Source organism: Grus americana, chromosome 16, assembly GCF_028858705.1.
Source record: "Grus americana isolate bGruAme1 chromosome 16, bGruAme1.mat, whole genome shotgun sequence".
Lineage (NCBI taxonomy): Eukaryota > Metazoa > Chordata > Aves > Gruiformes > Gruidae > Grus > Grus americana.
Genome location: NC_072867.1, coordinates 13979343 through 13991767, shown reverse-complemented (window position 1 = coordinate 13991767; position 12425 = coordinate 13979343). Strand labels below are relative to the sequence as shown.

At 42.0% G+C, this 12425-nt stretch overlaps 1 protein-coding gene across 4 annotated transcripts in view; it reads right to left on the bottom strand.

The window, feature by feature from the left end:
- SBNO1 (strawberry notch homolog 1) overlaps positions 1–11990 on the bottom strand; it is a 33258-nt gene extending 21268 nt beyond the window's left edge. Inside the window, exons 1-6 of one of the 4 annotated variants that reach the window (XM_054843859.1) lie at positions 11782–11964; positions 9695–9733; positions 5136–5269; positions 4377–4481; positions 2632–2941; positions 408–508 (exon numbers count right to left, since the gene is read on the bottom strand). In XM_054843859.1, the coding sequence (XP_054699834.1) occupies positions 408–508; positions 2632–2941; positions 4377–4481; positions 5136–5267 (648 nt within the window). In that variant the 5' untranslated portion in view covers positions 5268–5269; positions 9695–9733; positions 11782–11964. Of the gene's footprint in view, positions 1–407; positions 509–2631; positions 2942–4376; positions 4482–5135; positions 5270–9694; positions 9734–10769; positions 11332–11781 lie in introns of those variants that run through there. The other 3 variants (XM_054843858.1, XM_054843855.1, XM_054843857.1) reach the window with 3 other exon arrangements.
- Positions 11991–12425: the final 435 nt, after the last annotated feature.

The following is a 12425-nucleotide window of genomic DNA, read 5'->3' as shown; positions in this document are numbered from 1 at the left end:
CAAATCTCCCAGAAGGTCAGCCATGCTAGAGAAAGTCGTCTAGTTTCCTCATTGCTAGTTATACAAATGGGGCTATTTTAAAAGAAAATGTATTAAAACACAGAGCAAGTGATATGCTTATCAGCTTTAATTGGAGCACACCCTTCTTTGTCCACACTGTTCTGTTAAGTACAGTAATTTCTTGACATTGTCATTTACTATATAGGTAGTTTGCTCTACACAGCTGTTAGTTTTAGTCATCTAATCAAGTATTCATCTAGTGTAGAAACTAACCTTTTGAACAAACAGATGCACTCGATAATTCTACCACACAAGACATATATGAGTAACTACTGAAACTAGTCACAGGTGGTTGTGGCCAGCAAAATTTACATTCATCTAGCAAATTAACCATTTGTACTACTTACCATAGTAGGTGAAAAACTTCTCATTTTAATATCATTTATCCATATTCTTGCTACCTCTTTTGTGGAAGCCTCCTTCTTCACTGCACCATTGCTTAGATCAGCTACAAAACAAAAAGCTGTGTTTTAGAGGAACTCCCTCCAAACATCGACTCAATAAGCTGAAAGAGAAGTTTCAATGTCCAGTAGCACACTGATGCTTCAAGAACAGAATATTTTTGTCCAAATTGAAAAGTCTGAACAAGGAGCTAAATCCTGTTACTACTTTGACTGAAGAAACTTCCCATGCAATACCACTGCATCTGACACAGTTGTGCGTTAGTTTCAGTATTTTAAAAAAAAAAAATTATTTTGGACCTTCACCAAATCTATGCATCATATTTAGAAATACTCCATCTTGTGAGCCTTTGAAGTTTAACAACAATCAGAAAGCCCAGGGTTTCAACAGAAGTGAACTTACCTGGCCTGGTGGCTTTTACCACCTTAGGAGAAACTACAATTATTTCTGCAAAACAAAAAGTCAACACTTTGGACTCAATTGTTTGGACAACTCCTTCAAGAGGACGCTTTATTAACTTTCTTGTCCTCAGCCACATTTGGAAGCAACTGGCAATAGGGTTCAGTACAGAATGAAAAAAATTTACACAAGGATAGATGTAAAACAGTGAAAGCAGCTGTCAAGCTTCCATCATGTTGACGGTCAATACATGTAATAAATTTAGCATAATTGCCCCTAAAACGCAATTAAGACAATTGCACAAATAAAATTTTCCTCAAAGAAGTTGCATAATTTAACTTTTTAATATTTTCCAATCTAGAACTCCTGCTGCCTGAATTATAAGAAAAGACCATGTTTCCTTCCAAGAGCTTCTCTGCCCTTAAATTTTCTACAAGTATTTGTCAATTTATTTCAATAAGCACAAAGAAGGATCCAGAAACACAAGCACGCAAGTAAGATTAGAAATGCAGTTCCAGAAGTTGCATGTCTCCTTTTCACTTATTACAGAAGTTACACATTCAACTGTTTTCTGCAGTTGTGCCACTACAACAGCTATTGTGCATTGATGTTGCCTATTACTTATGTGCTTCTGTGAGTTTTCATTTAGCACAAAGGGGATAAGTCAGTCCTATAAAACCTCCCCCCGCTCTTCCTCACTCCTTTACCCCCATTCCAACTTCAGCTGGTGTCTCAACTTCAATTTTTGTCAACCACTCCATAACAGAAAGCAATGAAACAAGGAGGCACATTCTTCTTTCTGTTTCAGTCCTGACAGCTTCATTTACTGTGCACTCTATCTGCATATGAAAAAACAGGTTACTTCCAACCCCGCCTACAAAAACAGTAAATCTTATTTCAGAGACAACGAAAATATAGCAGTCTGGAAAAAAACCCCTGTGTACCTTTCAGAAAAAGCCACAAGAGATTTCGTAACTCAACTAGTCCAATCTTAACCTCATGCTAAAACCAGAATAACTTGAAAGAATCAAATAAAAATACACACACACGCAGCTTTTCCCTTATACTGAGCTGATCATACAAGCTGTACATGTATCAGAAATAACATACAAGAAAAGATAATGAAAGCAATCACAAATGAAGATTTGGAGTGTGGTAACAAAATACTTACGGCATTTAAGTTAACATCACATTTAAGAAGTAACATGGAAAGAAACAGCAAATTTTTAGGGCTTAAGTTTTTAAACACAGTAGATCTGATGCCTCCCATGAAACATACAGGGACAGAGACATTCATTCTCAGGAGATGCTTTACAGAAACACCCTATCATAGGGGTACTAGCACGTACTACAAATACAGTTTGGAAGATGTCAAAAAAAACCAAAACAAGAGTACTCATTTGTCATAGTTCCACAGCAAGTATGAGAAGAACAGAAACTGATGTAGACTCAAGTAAGATAGCTAAATCAACTTCAGAAATGTTCATGATTTAATTTTACCAATTTGCCAGCTGCACTCTAAAATGTCATTTCCGTCATTCCTTGCAGTAAATCAAAAGCTTAAGTTTTTTAAAAGCCTGTTGTTTTGTATTGCTTCACCCTGAATTCTAACACTATTAAAGTCAGAATAGAATTTATCAGGTTTTCTGGACCATTTCATTTTACTGTGATATTCTACTAATCAATGAAAATACAACATGTGCAAAGATCCTCACATTATATTATTTCATTATTTGTCTACCGTTATTAGAAAGAAAGAAGAAAACTCACTTGCTGCTGTTGCTACTGGTTGGGCAATATTAGGAGGTGGCTTCAGTTTCATGAGTTCATTAAGACTGTTATTCTTCAGCAGATCTTTCAGCTGAATCTGGTCCTTCGAAGGTGTAGTGGTCAAGGCATTGCGTACTGCTGGTGCTGCAACCGAGGGTCGAGTAGTTGTGCTGGTCTGAATGATTTTTGCTACAGTGATAGTCTGCCTCGTAGTCGTAACAGGTGTCGTTTTTGTCATCACTATTGTAGTCCCCAAAGTTGGAAGCTGATTTATTTGATTCAGCACAAAGGTTGTGGTGGATGGTGGTTGCTAGCAACAAAGAACCAGGGAAATTTTCAGAAGACAGTGGGAAAAAAGCAGTCTTTATTAGCCTTTTATCTCAAGCACAGAAGTCACCAGTTTCTAAGAGACTCTTATTATAAGAAATGTCTTCATATAACATGCTGAAGATGCTACACTAATTATCTTGTGGTGCAACAGTCTGAGCAAGAAGCGTCTATCAATTTGTATTGCTGTACATATTTTTGAATTATATTTCTAAATTTTATTTTAAGGTAAGGGAAAGGAAATAAAAAATAGGATGAAGGATTCATCACCAAGGCACAAAACATGACCACTACAGGTACAGGAACCCTGAGCTGAAGAGAATTTCCAATATATGAACTGGGTGTACAATTGTCAGAGTAAATAGCTTGGATTACTTGAAGTATATGTGCAGCCTTTTTCAGACACGCTGAACTACATCCACCTTCCTGCAGATCTGCTTTTTATATTCTCATTTCAGGTGCAGCCACCTGACTATGGTGCTCAGAATTATCTACAGCTAGAAAAGGTGGTGCATAGTTCGGGTATAGAGACAAGTTTACACAACCTCCCTATCCCCAGAATTTGCACGCAGGGAAAGCAAAAGGTACATGGGACACCTCAAAATGTTTTTTCTGCATACTGCTTTGTCCCCCTTTGTGTCCCTTGTTATAGAAAACATATCAACCCACGGGTACGTTAAGCTTTCACGGTCTCAGTACAAGTAGAACTGAGATGATGGCCAACTGGCATTTTATAGTCCCACCTCTTTTGTTACATTTTACTAATATACTGTATTGGGTTTACGTGGCAAGGTTTTGGTCACGGGAAGGTTATGGAGGTGGCTTCTGTGAGATGATGCTAGAAGCTTCCCCCACATCCGATGCAGCCAGTTCCACCCAGCTACAAGACAGACTGGCCAAGGCCAAGCCAATTAAATAATCTTGGTACTGCCTTTGTGATAACACATTTAAGAAGGGGTAAAAACCGCTGCACAATCAGCAATTGGGAGAGAGGAGTGAGAATATGAGAGAAATAACTCTGCAGACACCAAGGTCAGTGAAGGAGAGGGAAGAGGTCCTCCAGGCACTGGAGCAGAGATTCCTCTGCAGCCCATGGAGTGACGATGACGATGCCAGGAATGAAGTTGAGCACAGGAAGAAGGGAGAGGTGGGAGAAGGCGTTTTTAGATTTGTTCCTACTTCTCATTATCTTACTCCATTGTTAACTGGCAAGAAATTAATTTCCCCAAGGTGAGTCTGTTTTGCCCATGACAATAATTGCTGATCTCCCTGTCCTTATCTTGACCCACAAGCCATTTGTCTTTTTTCTACCCCTGTCCAGTCGAAGAGGGGGAGGGATAGAGCAACTTAGTGGGCACCTGGTGTCCAGCCAAAGCGAACCCACCACACATACAAAATCCTGAAGTACCAGCTCTTACCCGAACATTTAATAAGGCTGGAGTTGATACAGTCTCTGGTTCTTGTTTCACAGCAGCTGTGGCCTCAGTCTCTAAGCCGAGTTCTAACGCACTAAGTGGCACTGACTGCAGAGAAAAGAAAGCAAGCATCAGGAAACACATTAGCAGGGAAAACACCTTAAGACTAAATATCCACCCACAAAATGGAAGTTAATGGGGAAGTCCTTAACTGTGCTTATTAACAAGCATTTCACTGAAAATAAAGATCATCAAGTAGCTGATTTCACATTCAAAGAACTTAAACATACAACAGTTTGTTAGTTAACTGTGGGGAAAATTAATTAGTTTTGTGATGTCACTGTTCAGACATAGACCGGGAACAGTCATATGTTGAATGGTTACATTTTTGGAGATTGAATGCTATCATAGAGCTTAAACATTGTATTATGTTACACTTTTTGCACATTTTACAGGAGATCAGGGAGACTCCAGTGACATTAGAGTTCTCCATGGATATGTGTCAGCATGCCCCCATTTAACGTCCAGAATTTAAGTACATTTATGTTTATACTGACCTAAATAGTGTATTTCAGATTGCTTTTTTGTATAGAAGTTCAAAATTAATTCACAAGTAATTTTCTGATCTCAGTACTATGAAGCAAGAAATTTATGAAAACTCCACATTCTTTAACAATTTACTACAAACGCACACACCCCTCCCCAATGCATCAAGTACAAGCTCTTATGTCCTCTAGCAAACGACTATGTTCTTGTTTTAACCTGCTGAACAGCTGGAGTTGGTGCTGGATTTGCAAGAACCACGTCCGGCGAGTCAATATCAAATAGATCATTTGGACTGATTCCACTCTCACTCAAAGCAGCAAGCAACAGATCTTGTCCTGGCTCCACCATCTCTAAAAAAAATTAGAGCCATAATACAAGTTACATTTAATTTTGATTTATTTTGTGCGCACACACTCACATTTAAAGTACCCTTTCCTGGATTTAAGGGCATACACGAGGCAGTCTCTTGTATACACAGAGTTTCACTTTTAGATTTACTCTGGCTCTTTTGTTCATTTGTAGATTTTTCCCCTCTGTTTTGTTTTTAGATCTTTTCAATATACCCACCACATTTAGAAGCAGGAAGAATGAAATAGTTTACTACACAAAATGCTAACCCATAAACTTAAAAAGAAAAAAAAAGATGCCTTTTCTAGTCTTCATCGCACTAGATTTTTAAGCATTGCAAGAAATACCAAGGGGCAGAAATGGTGACTGTATTATGCTAATGATACGTCTTTGTCAGTGAAGCACACTGCACGAGGGAAGCACAATTAAAACTCATTTAGTTTATCTTGTAACAACAAGTTAGCGATAAAAAGCTTATAAGGAAAGCTTTTATTTCTTGCTTGCCATTACATTAGGTAGTAATTCATTCACTGGAGAAATTTTGTTTTGCACAGTGGAAAGAACACTATTCTACTATTATAGTATGTTAACTACACATTAAATAGGACACTAACATCAGGTCACAGACTCCTTTATGTGTAGGACAAGCAAAATTAATTTCAAAAATCTATTCTAGACAGTGTTAAAAAAATTAAGAAAGCCAAATACTCCATGTTTTAAGACGAAGAGGGAAGATGAGTTTTTCTTCCTTAAGAAGGAAGCCCATTTGCCCTAGTACTAAGATAAAAATTAGATGAGAACTTGAGCTGTTGCTTACATATTCTAAGATACAACCCAAGTAGCAATTCATTTCACTTATTTTCCACATCCCCCTCCATAACACCCACTGATAACAAAACATCAAAACCAAAGCTGAACATCTACTCTCAAGCAGATGACAAAAATATTTAGTGACATTTTAGATACACTCATTCACAGACTCCAAAACATCATTTGCTTGCTTCCTTCTCTGTGTGTACAGTCACATCCAGCTGGTTGGTCCCACATGTTACTTAGCACATTTGGCAGAACAGGTAAGTCTTGTAGTAAGTTAAGCCTCAGGTACTTAATTCTTATTCTTCCCAGGTTTAGTCTGTCCAATAGTAGGGAGAAACCTTCTTCTAGTGGACTGAGATGGTGGCACAACTGAAGCAGTGGATGTAGGGGACAAGGGGAAGACATACTTTAAAGCATCAAAGGTTGTACTACCCAAAGAATACCAAAAAATAAACAACAATTGGTGGGACTGCTACTGGCCACACACAATCCCATTAAACACCACTTGCTGTGTCAGAACAAGTCTTTTTTTTTTGTTAAAGGCATCTGAGGTGATTAGATAAATGGGCAGAATGACCTCGTTTGTAGTTATCAGGTACAGAAGATATTAAGAAATATTAAGACATCTAGCAGATTTAATTAACATGGTAGCTCCTTCAAAGGATGTCACCTCCTACTAGTCTGTCTCCTAGAACCCTGAATGGGTCAAGAAAAATGAGTAAGAACAGACTGTTAGCTTTACCTTTCAGAAGGATTAAGCCTCCCGTCTCAAAAAAAGGGACTACACATTAAGTGGGTAGAATAAATCCCTAATTTTCAGACTAAAATACTAAAATCATCATATCTAAGTTTAGAAGCTTACAACACTGTTTACTGATTAGAAACAGGTGAGAGGAGAAAGATGAAGTCTGTGAAGTTTTAGCTTATTGGTACTTTTGGTGTTAGGAAATTCAGAGCAGCCATTCAAGGTGAATTTCTCTACAGAAGGGGAATTTACATGGGTTACCCTGTCAAAACAGCAGCTCCGAAACTTCACAGTCATAACTTTACAGAATCAATTCAGGAAGAGGTATGAGCGCTCATCCACATAGTGCAACACCTTTGCTCTAAATGGTCAAATAAACAAAGATGTCTAAATGTACAAAGGAAAAAAGTGTCAGTTATGTCATTAGTTAGTCTGCATGGAGTTTTGATCACACCATCACTAAAAGGAGGCATGACTAAAACTTGGTTGAGAGATAAGTAGCTATGCTGAATAGGCACGGAAAGTCAGAAGCTTGGGGCTGTTTACTTCAAAGAGAACTAGGGAAAAAAAATATTCAAGATAACTTCTAGTCTACTTTTGCAATATCTGAAGGAAAGGCCTTTCTATGAAATTGAGACTCAAAGCAAAACCAAGGCTAAAAAAGAGACATGCCAACACCACACAAACACATCTTCCCCAGCCATCCTAAAATGGTGCCACAACCTATCGAGTCTGTTTCCAGTCAAGTTTAACATATCCAGGATGACACCAAACTCTGCATTTTTAACCTTTAAAAACACAATGGCTTGGCTATCTTAAGACAGTCTGAGTTCAGAAAAAAAACATTCATAGCAGTAATACGTCAATTGCTTACTTCAAAGTTCTCACTAGATTACTAGTAACAGAGACTAGTATAGCAATTCCTACAATTCCAGAATAAGTATCTTCGGTTTAGAAGCATCCCTTTCTTAACAGAGCTGTTTTCACACAAGAAATCCCCCAGCTGCATCTCTCTCATGCTAACCCCAATTTTAACAGTCTAAAAAATTAGCAGTTGCTAACAATCCAGAAAAAAGCCAAGTAAAACAACAGCAATTGTTTATTTGTCTGTCAGACAGTTTGGACAATGAAATTTTGACTAGTTTCACTTATTTTGTTTCCGTACACTAGGAACAAAGCTGCATTGTTTGAAACTGGAACAAAAACAATTCTGAACTTCTAGAATTATTACATTAAAAAAAAAATCAGTGAATACTTAACACCAGTTCTAGGCTTTGTGAAACTTCCAAGCACCACTGCTGCCCTCCCCTCCTAATTTCTCCTTCCTCCCCAATATAGTTTTCATTTAGTAAGGAAATTAAATGAGAAAAAAATACAGGAGAAAGTGCATCATGAGAGCTTAGGGGTTTTTTTTTTTGTGACATACGCTAGTCAAGTCTAAAATGTTATCAAGCCGAAACAGCTCCATAATCTTACAAGGTAGGAGGCTCCTTAGTTAACATAAGTGAAAGCAACTCTATCAAGCTCAGCAGCTCAGTTTTGGCAATACTATATAAGGACCTGTTTGCCACATCTTAAAAATCTCCAAAAGAAAATACTTATAAAAAAGTTGTGAATATTACAAGCTGTTCCCTGAGCATTTCAGCAGTCGAAGAACTGTTTTGAGCATGCAGAATCTTGCAGATAAGGTTGTCTATGTTTAGTCAGACTGTCCAATGTCACTGAGCAAGAATCAACCTGTTAGATAAAACTACAAAAAAAAATTTATAAAATTTCAACACCAGTAGTATCCAAATTATTTTCTTCGTATTAAGAAAAAATATAAACTGCTGCCTTTTCAAAAAATACCAAGCATTTTTGTAAGGTGCTCTTCTGCTGAAGAATATATCCTAAAACTTTGATAAAAAGACAGTTTTGCTACCACTGCACATTATGTAAATAATTTCTGATTTAAAGATACAAAACCAAAATGCCATGTTTAATATTATGTCATGTATCCATGCCAACCTGGCTCCCTCCCTCCATTTTAGCTTTGGTACAAAGCAGCAAAACAAAAAAAAAAAAAGACATTCTAAAACACATGTCAAGCAACCTGCTCTCCATTTCCCTTAAGAACCTTAAACAATGAAAAGGCTTTTGATTTATAGGTCTCCCAGTTACACATTGTAACACTGTATACCTAAAGTGCTTATTTAAAGAACATAACAAGCTATAGTACCGGAACCTAGCCCAAATCAAACATCACAACCAACTAGGCACAGCTATTTCCAAACCCTTCAGACAACTGGCCTCTGTGGCGTACCCAACCTGCAAACTTCCGTTTTAATGTTTGGCCTGGGACACTAATGTAAAGTAATTCTGGTTCTCCTTTTATTGGAAGGGTTTGTGAGGAATACATGCCATTTGAACTATACTGGAAGCCAGAATTTGTGTGATATTTTAAATGAAGCGGTAGAGAAAATACAGATATGTCCCTCAAATTCTCTGGCTGTCTAAACTGTGAACTACTATCAACCCAAAAATTTCACATCGTCATCTGCAGCCTCTCCAACAGAGGTGTAAGGGCTGCTAACCCCCAATCCCACACAACAGGATTCTCTGGATATCCAGATGGGTTCTGCTCATCTCACAGCTTTTGGCTCCAGAAAGCAACCTGGGTAACAACAAAAAAGAAGAAAACCAACCAACCCAATCCCTTCTGGTCCTTTCCAAGTCACCATCCAATCAAAGAGTGAAACGCTAATTACCGAACTCGCTCATTCCTACACGCTTTAACCTCAAGACTAGTAGTTAACATTTCATTTAAATGCACAAAGTTAACTTTTAGTTTTTGTGAGAATGAATTCCAGTCCTGTAAAAAACATACCAGTTTTTCAGACGCTGGTTACCTCTCTAGAGTCAAACCCTGTAAGGACATGAGGTACAGTTCAGAATGGGATTCAACTCTGCCCCAAAGCTCTCTTATGGCTATTTTATAAAATTTACAGTAGTCAGGATACATGGTCTGAAAATGTGAAATTCTGTATTTAAAAGTATTTAAAATGTTGAGAGACTAAACAATGCAATGATTTGGCATGAAATCAGCTTTCAGACTAAATGGTTGGAGGTGATAATTTAGCTAGTAGTTAAAGCTTTTAAGAAGTAAAAAACCAGAAAAGATAAGGGTAGTATCTGAGCACTAGCACCCTGCCTCAGTTTTGGCCTGGGAGCTGGTTCTAGGTGTATCTCAAGGCACAAGAAATGCATTAACCATATCTGCTACCTACTTCAACAGCTTTCAGAGTAGCTATCAGCCATTTTTGACACCAAAGAACCTGTCTGGACAACAGGACAAACTGCCCACATTTTATTTTTAAAAACAAAGATTGCATTCAAATATAACATATCGTTCTGGTAAGGAAGAGATAGGAAAACAATCCAAATGTCATGCTGTTACACAACCTCTGCCATAGTAAATAGTTCTTTGCTTCAGATCATCAACTATAGTTTCTCAATTTAGGGGGGAAAAAAGCTAATGCAAAACATTCATGTATGTATTTAAATAATTTTAATCCGGACACAACCTATGTACTCGAAAGCCAAACCGCCTACCGCTGAGTTAATTCTTAACTCTAGAGCAAGTAAAAAAAAAAATTAGCATGAACAAACAACACAATCTAAAGTTGTCTAATACATCAATTCAACTTTTTTTTTTTTTAAGCATTTAAACGATCAGCCTCATCTTTAACAGGTATCAAATATCTAAAACCAGTTAAAAAGAACCTACAAGTACCTGGAAGGAAGTACAAGAGTTCTAATTTATACCCTCAAACAGAACGTAGAACCTGGTCAGCTAAAAGTAATAATGAAACAACAAAAAAAAAAAAAGAAAAAAGAAAAAACCCACAAGGCCTCTTCCCCTTCAGACTGTAAGGGCATTTTTATGTTAAACAGTTACTCACCCTAGCAACCTCTGTTTGAGGTGCGCTCGTTAAGAGTCACTGGACTTTGAGGCCGGGTCTGTCGCTGCGACGTCCAACCCCACCGCTCGCTCCCCGGGAGCTGCGGGGCCCCCGGAGGGCTCGGCCAGGCGGGCCAGCCCCGCGGGAGGCGGCGGAAGGGACCCCGGCCCCCAGCCTCGCCACCTTCCCCACCAACACGTGTTCCCGACATAAACTTCCGGGTTGTGCTCGAATTGGCTGCGTAATTGTGTCCCATGCGCGACTTTTTGTTTTCAGACCTTCATCTCTTTAAAGATCCCTCTAATAACATTAGGATCCCGGAGAAGGGCGAAAGGGTTGCGTCTCACGGCAGCCTTTAGAGCCACTCAAGCACCATAAATCAATCCCTCTTCCCCCCCACGCTCCTCGTTTCACCAGAGCGGCTCCATTTCAAACCTTAACAATTAACCCAACCGCGGAAAGAGCGCACAAAGGCGAGCGGCGCGGACCCGGCTGGGAGACGCCGCCGTCCCGATGCCATTTTGCCCGAGCAAGGCGGATGAGGCGGGGGGAGGGAGGCCAGCCCCACCGCCGCCCCCCACCCCCGCGCCGCCAGCTCCGCCAACCGCTACCGAAACAGCTCCACCGCACGCTTCCCCCGGAGCCAGGGGGCTTCGCCGCCCGCCCAGGCGGCCCCTTCGCCCCCACACGCCCTCCGGCACAAAGTTTGCCCGACTCCCGGGGAAGCGGCGGCTCCACCGAGACAGCGGCGCCCTCCCCCGCACGCCGCGCCGTCCCCGGCCCACCGGGGACCCCCGGCAGCGGCAGCCGCGCGGCCCGCCCCACGCTGGAAGGCCACGGGAGACGCGGAGCTCGCTATCGGTACGGCGGGGGACAGCCCTCACGGCGGCGCCACGGGGGGACTGAGGGGAGTGGACCCCCGGGGGCACCGCGGCGACCCCGCCGTGCAGGAAGCGCCCCGAGGCGGCCGAAGCAGGCCTGCCGCCAGGCGAAGGGACGGAGCGGGACTCACTCTCTCTCGCTCTCGATCCTCCCGCGGCCGGTCCTGGAAGTCTCCGCTGCTGGCCCCGCCGCTTTCTAACTCACCGCCGCCATCTTTGCCCTCCCTCCCTCCCCTCTCACAGGGGAGGGGGAGGGGGAGGGGAGGGTGGCTGGGGCCGCCCGCCGCGCCGCACCACGTGACCGCCGCCGCACCTCCCCCCGCCCGACGCGCCGCACCTTCCCCACGTGACACCAGCCACCGCCCGCCGCTGGCGCGCGCTCCGCGCCACGTGACTGAGCCCCTTCCACTCTGGCTTCCCTAGTCACGTGGCTGGTTGCTGCCGCCGTCTCGCGCCCATTCGCCCCCCCCCCCCGCCGCCGCCGCCCCCCACCGCCGCTGCTGCCGCCGCTGCCGCCGGGCTTTGGCGCGCGCCCCCCGCGCTCCCCCGTCACGTGACATGCCGCGCCTCTCTCCTCCCGGCCCCGGCAACAGGGGAAAGCAGCAAGCTCTCCCCCGCAAAAAAAAAACCGGCGTCTCCAGCGTCTTCAAAAAGCGACGTCCGCGCGGGCGGGCCCGGCCCTAGGGCGACGGCCGGAGTCGAGAGTGGCGATCTGGGCCCGGTTCCCGGTGGGTGGGGGAGGGGAAGGCGGAGGCGAACGGCTGCGAGCGGTCAC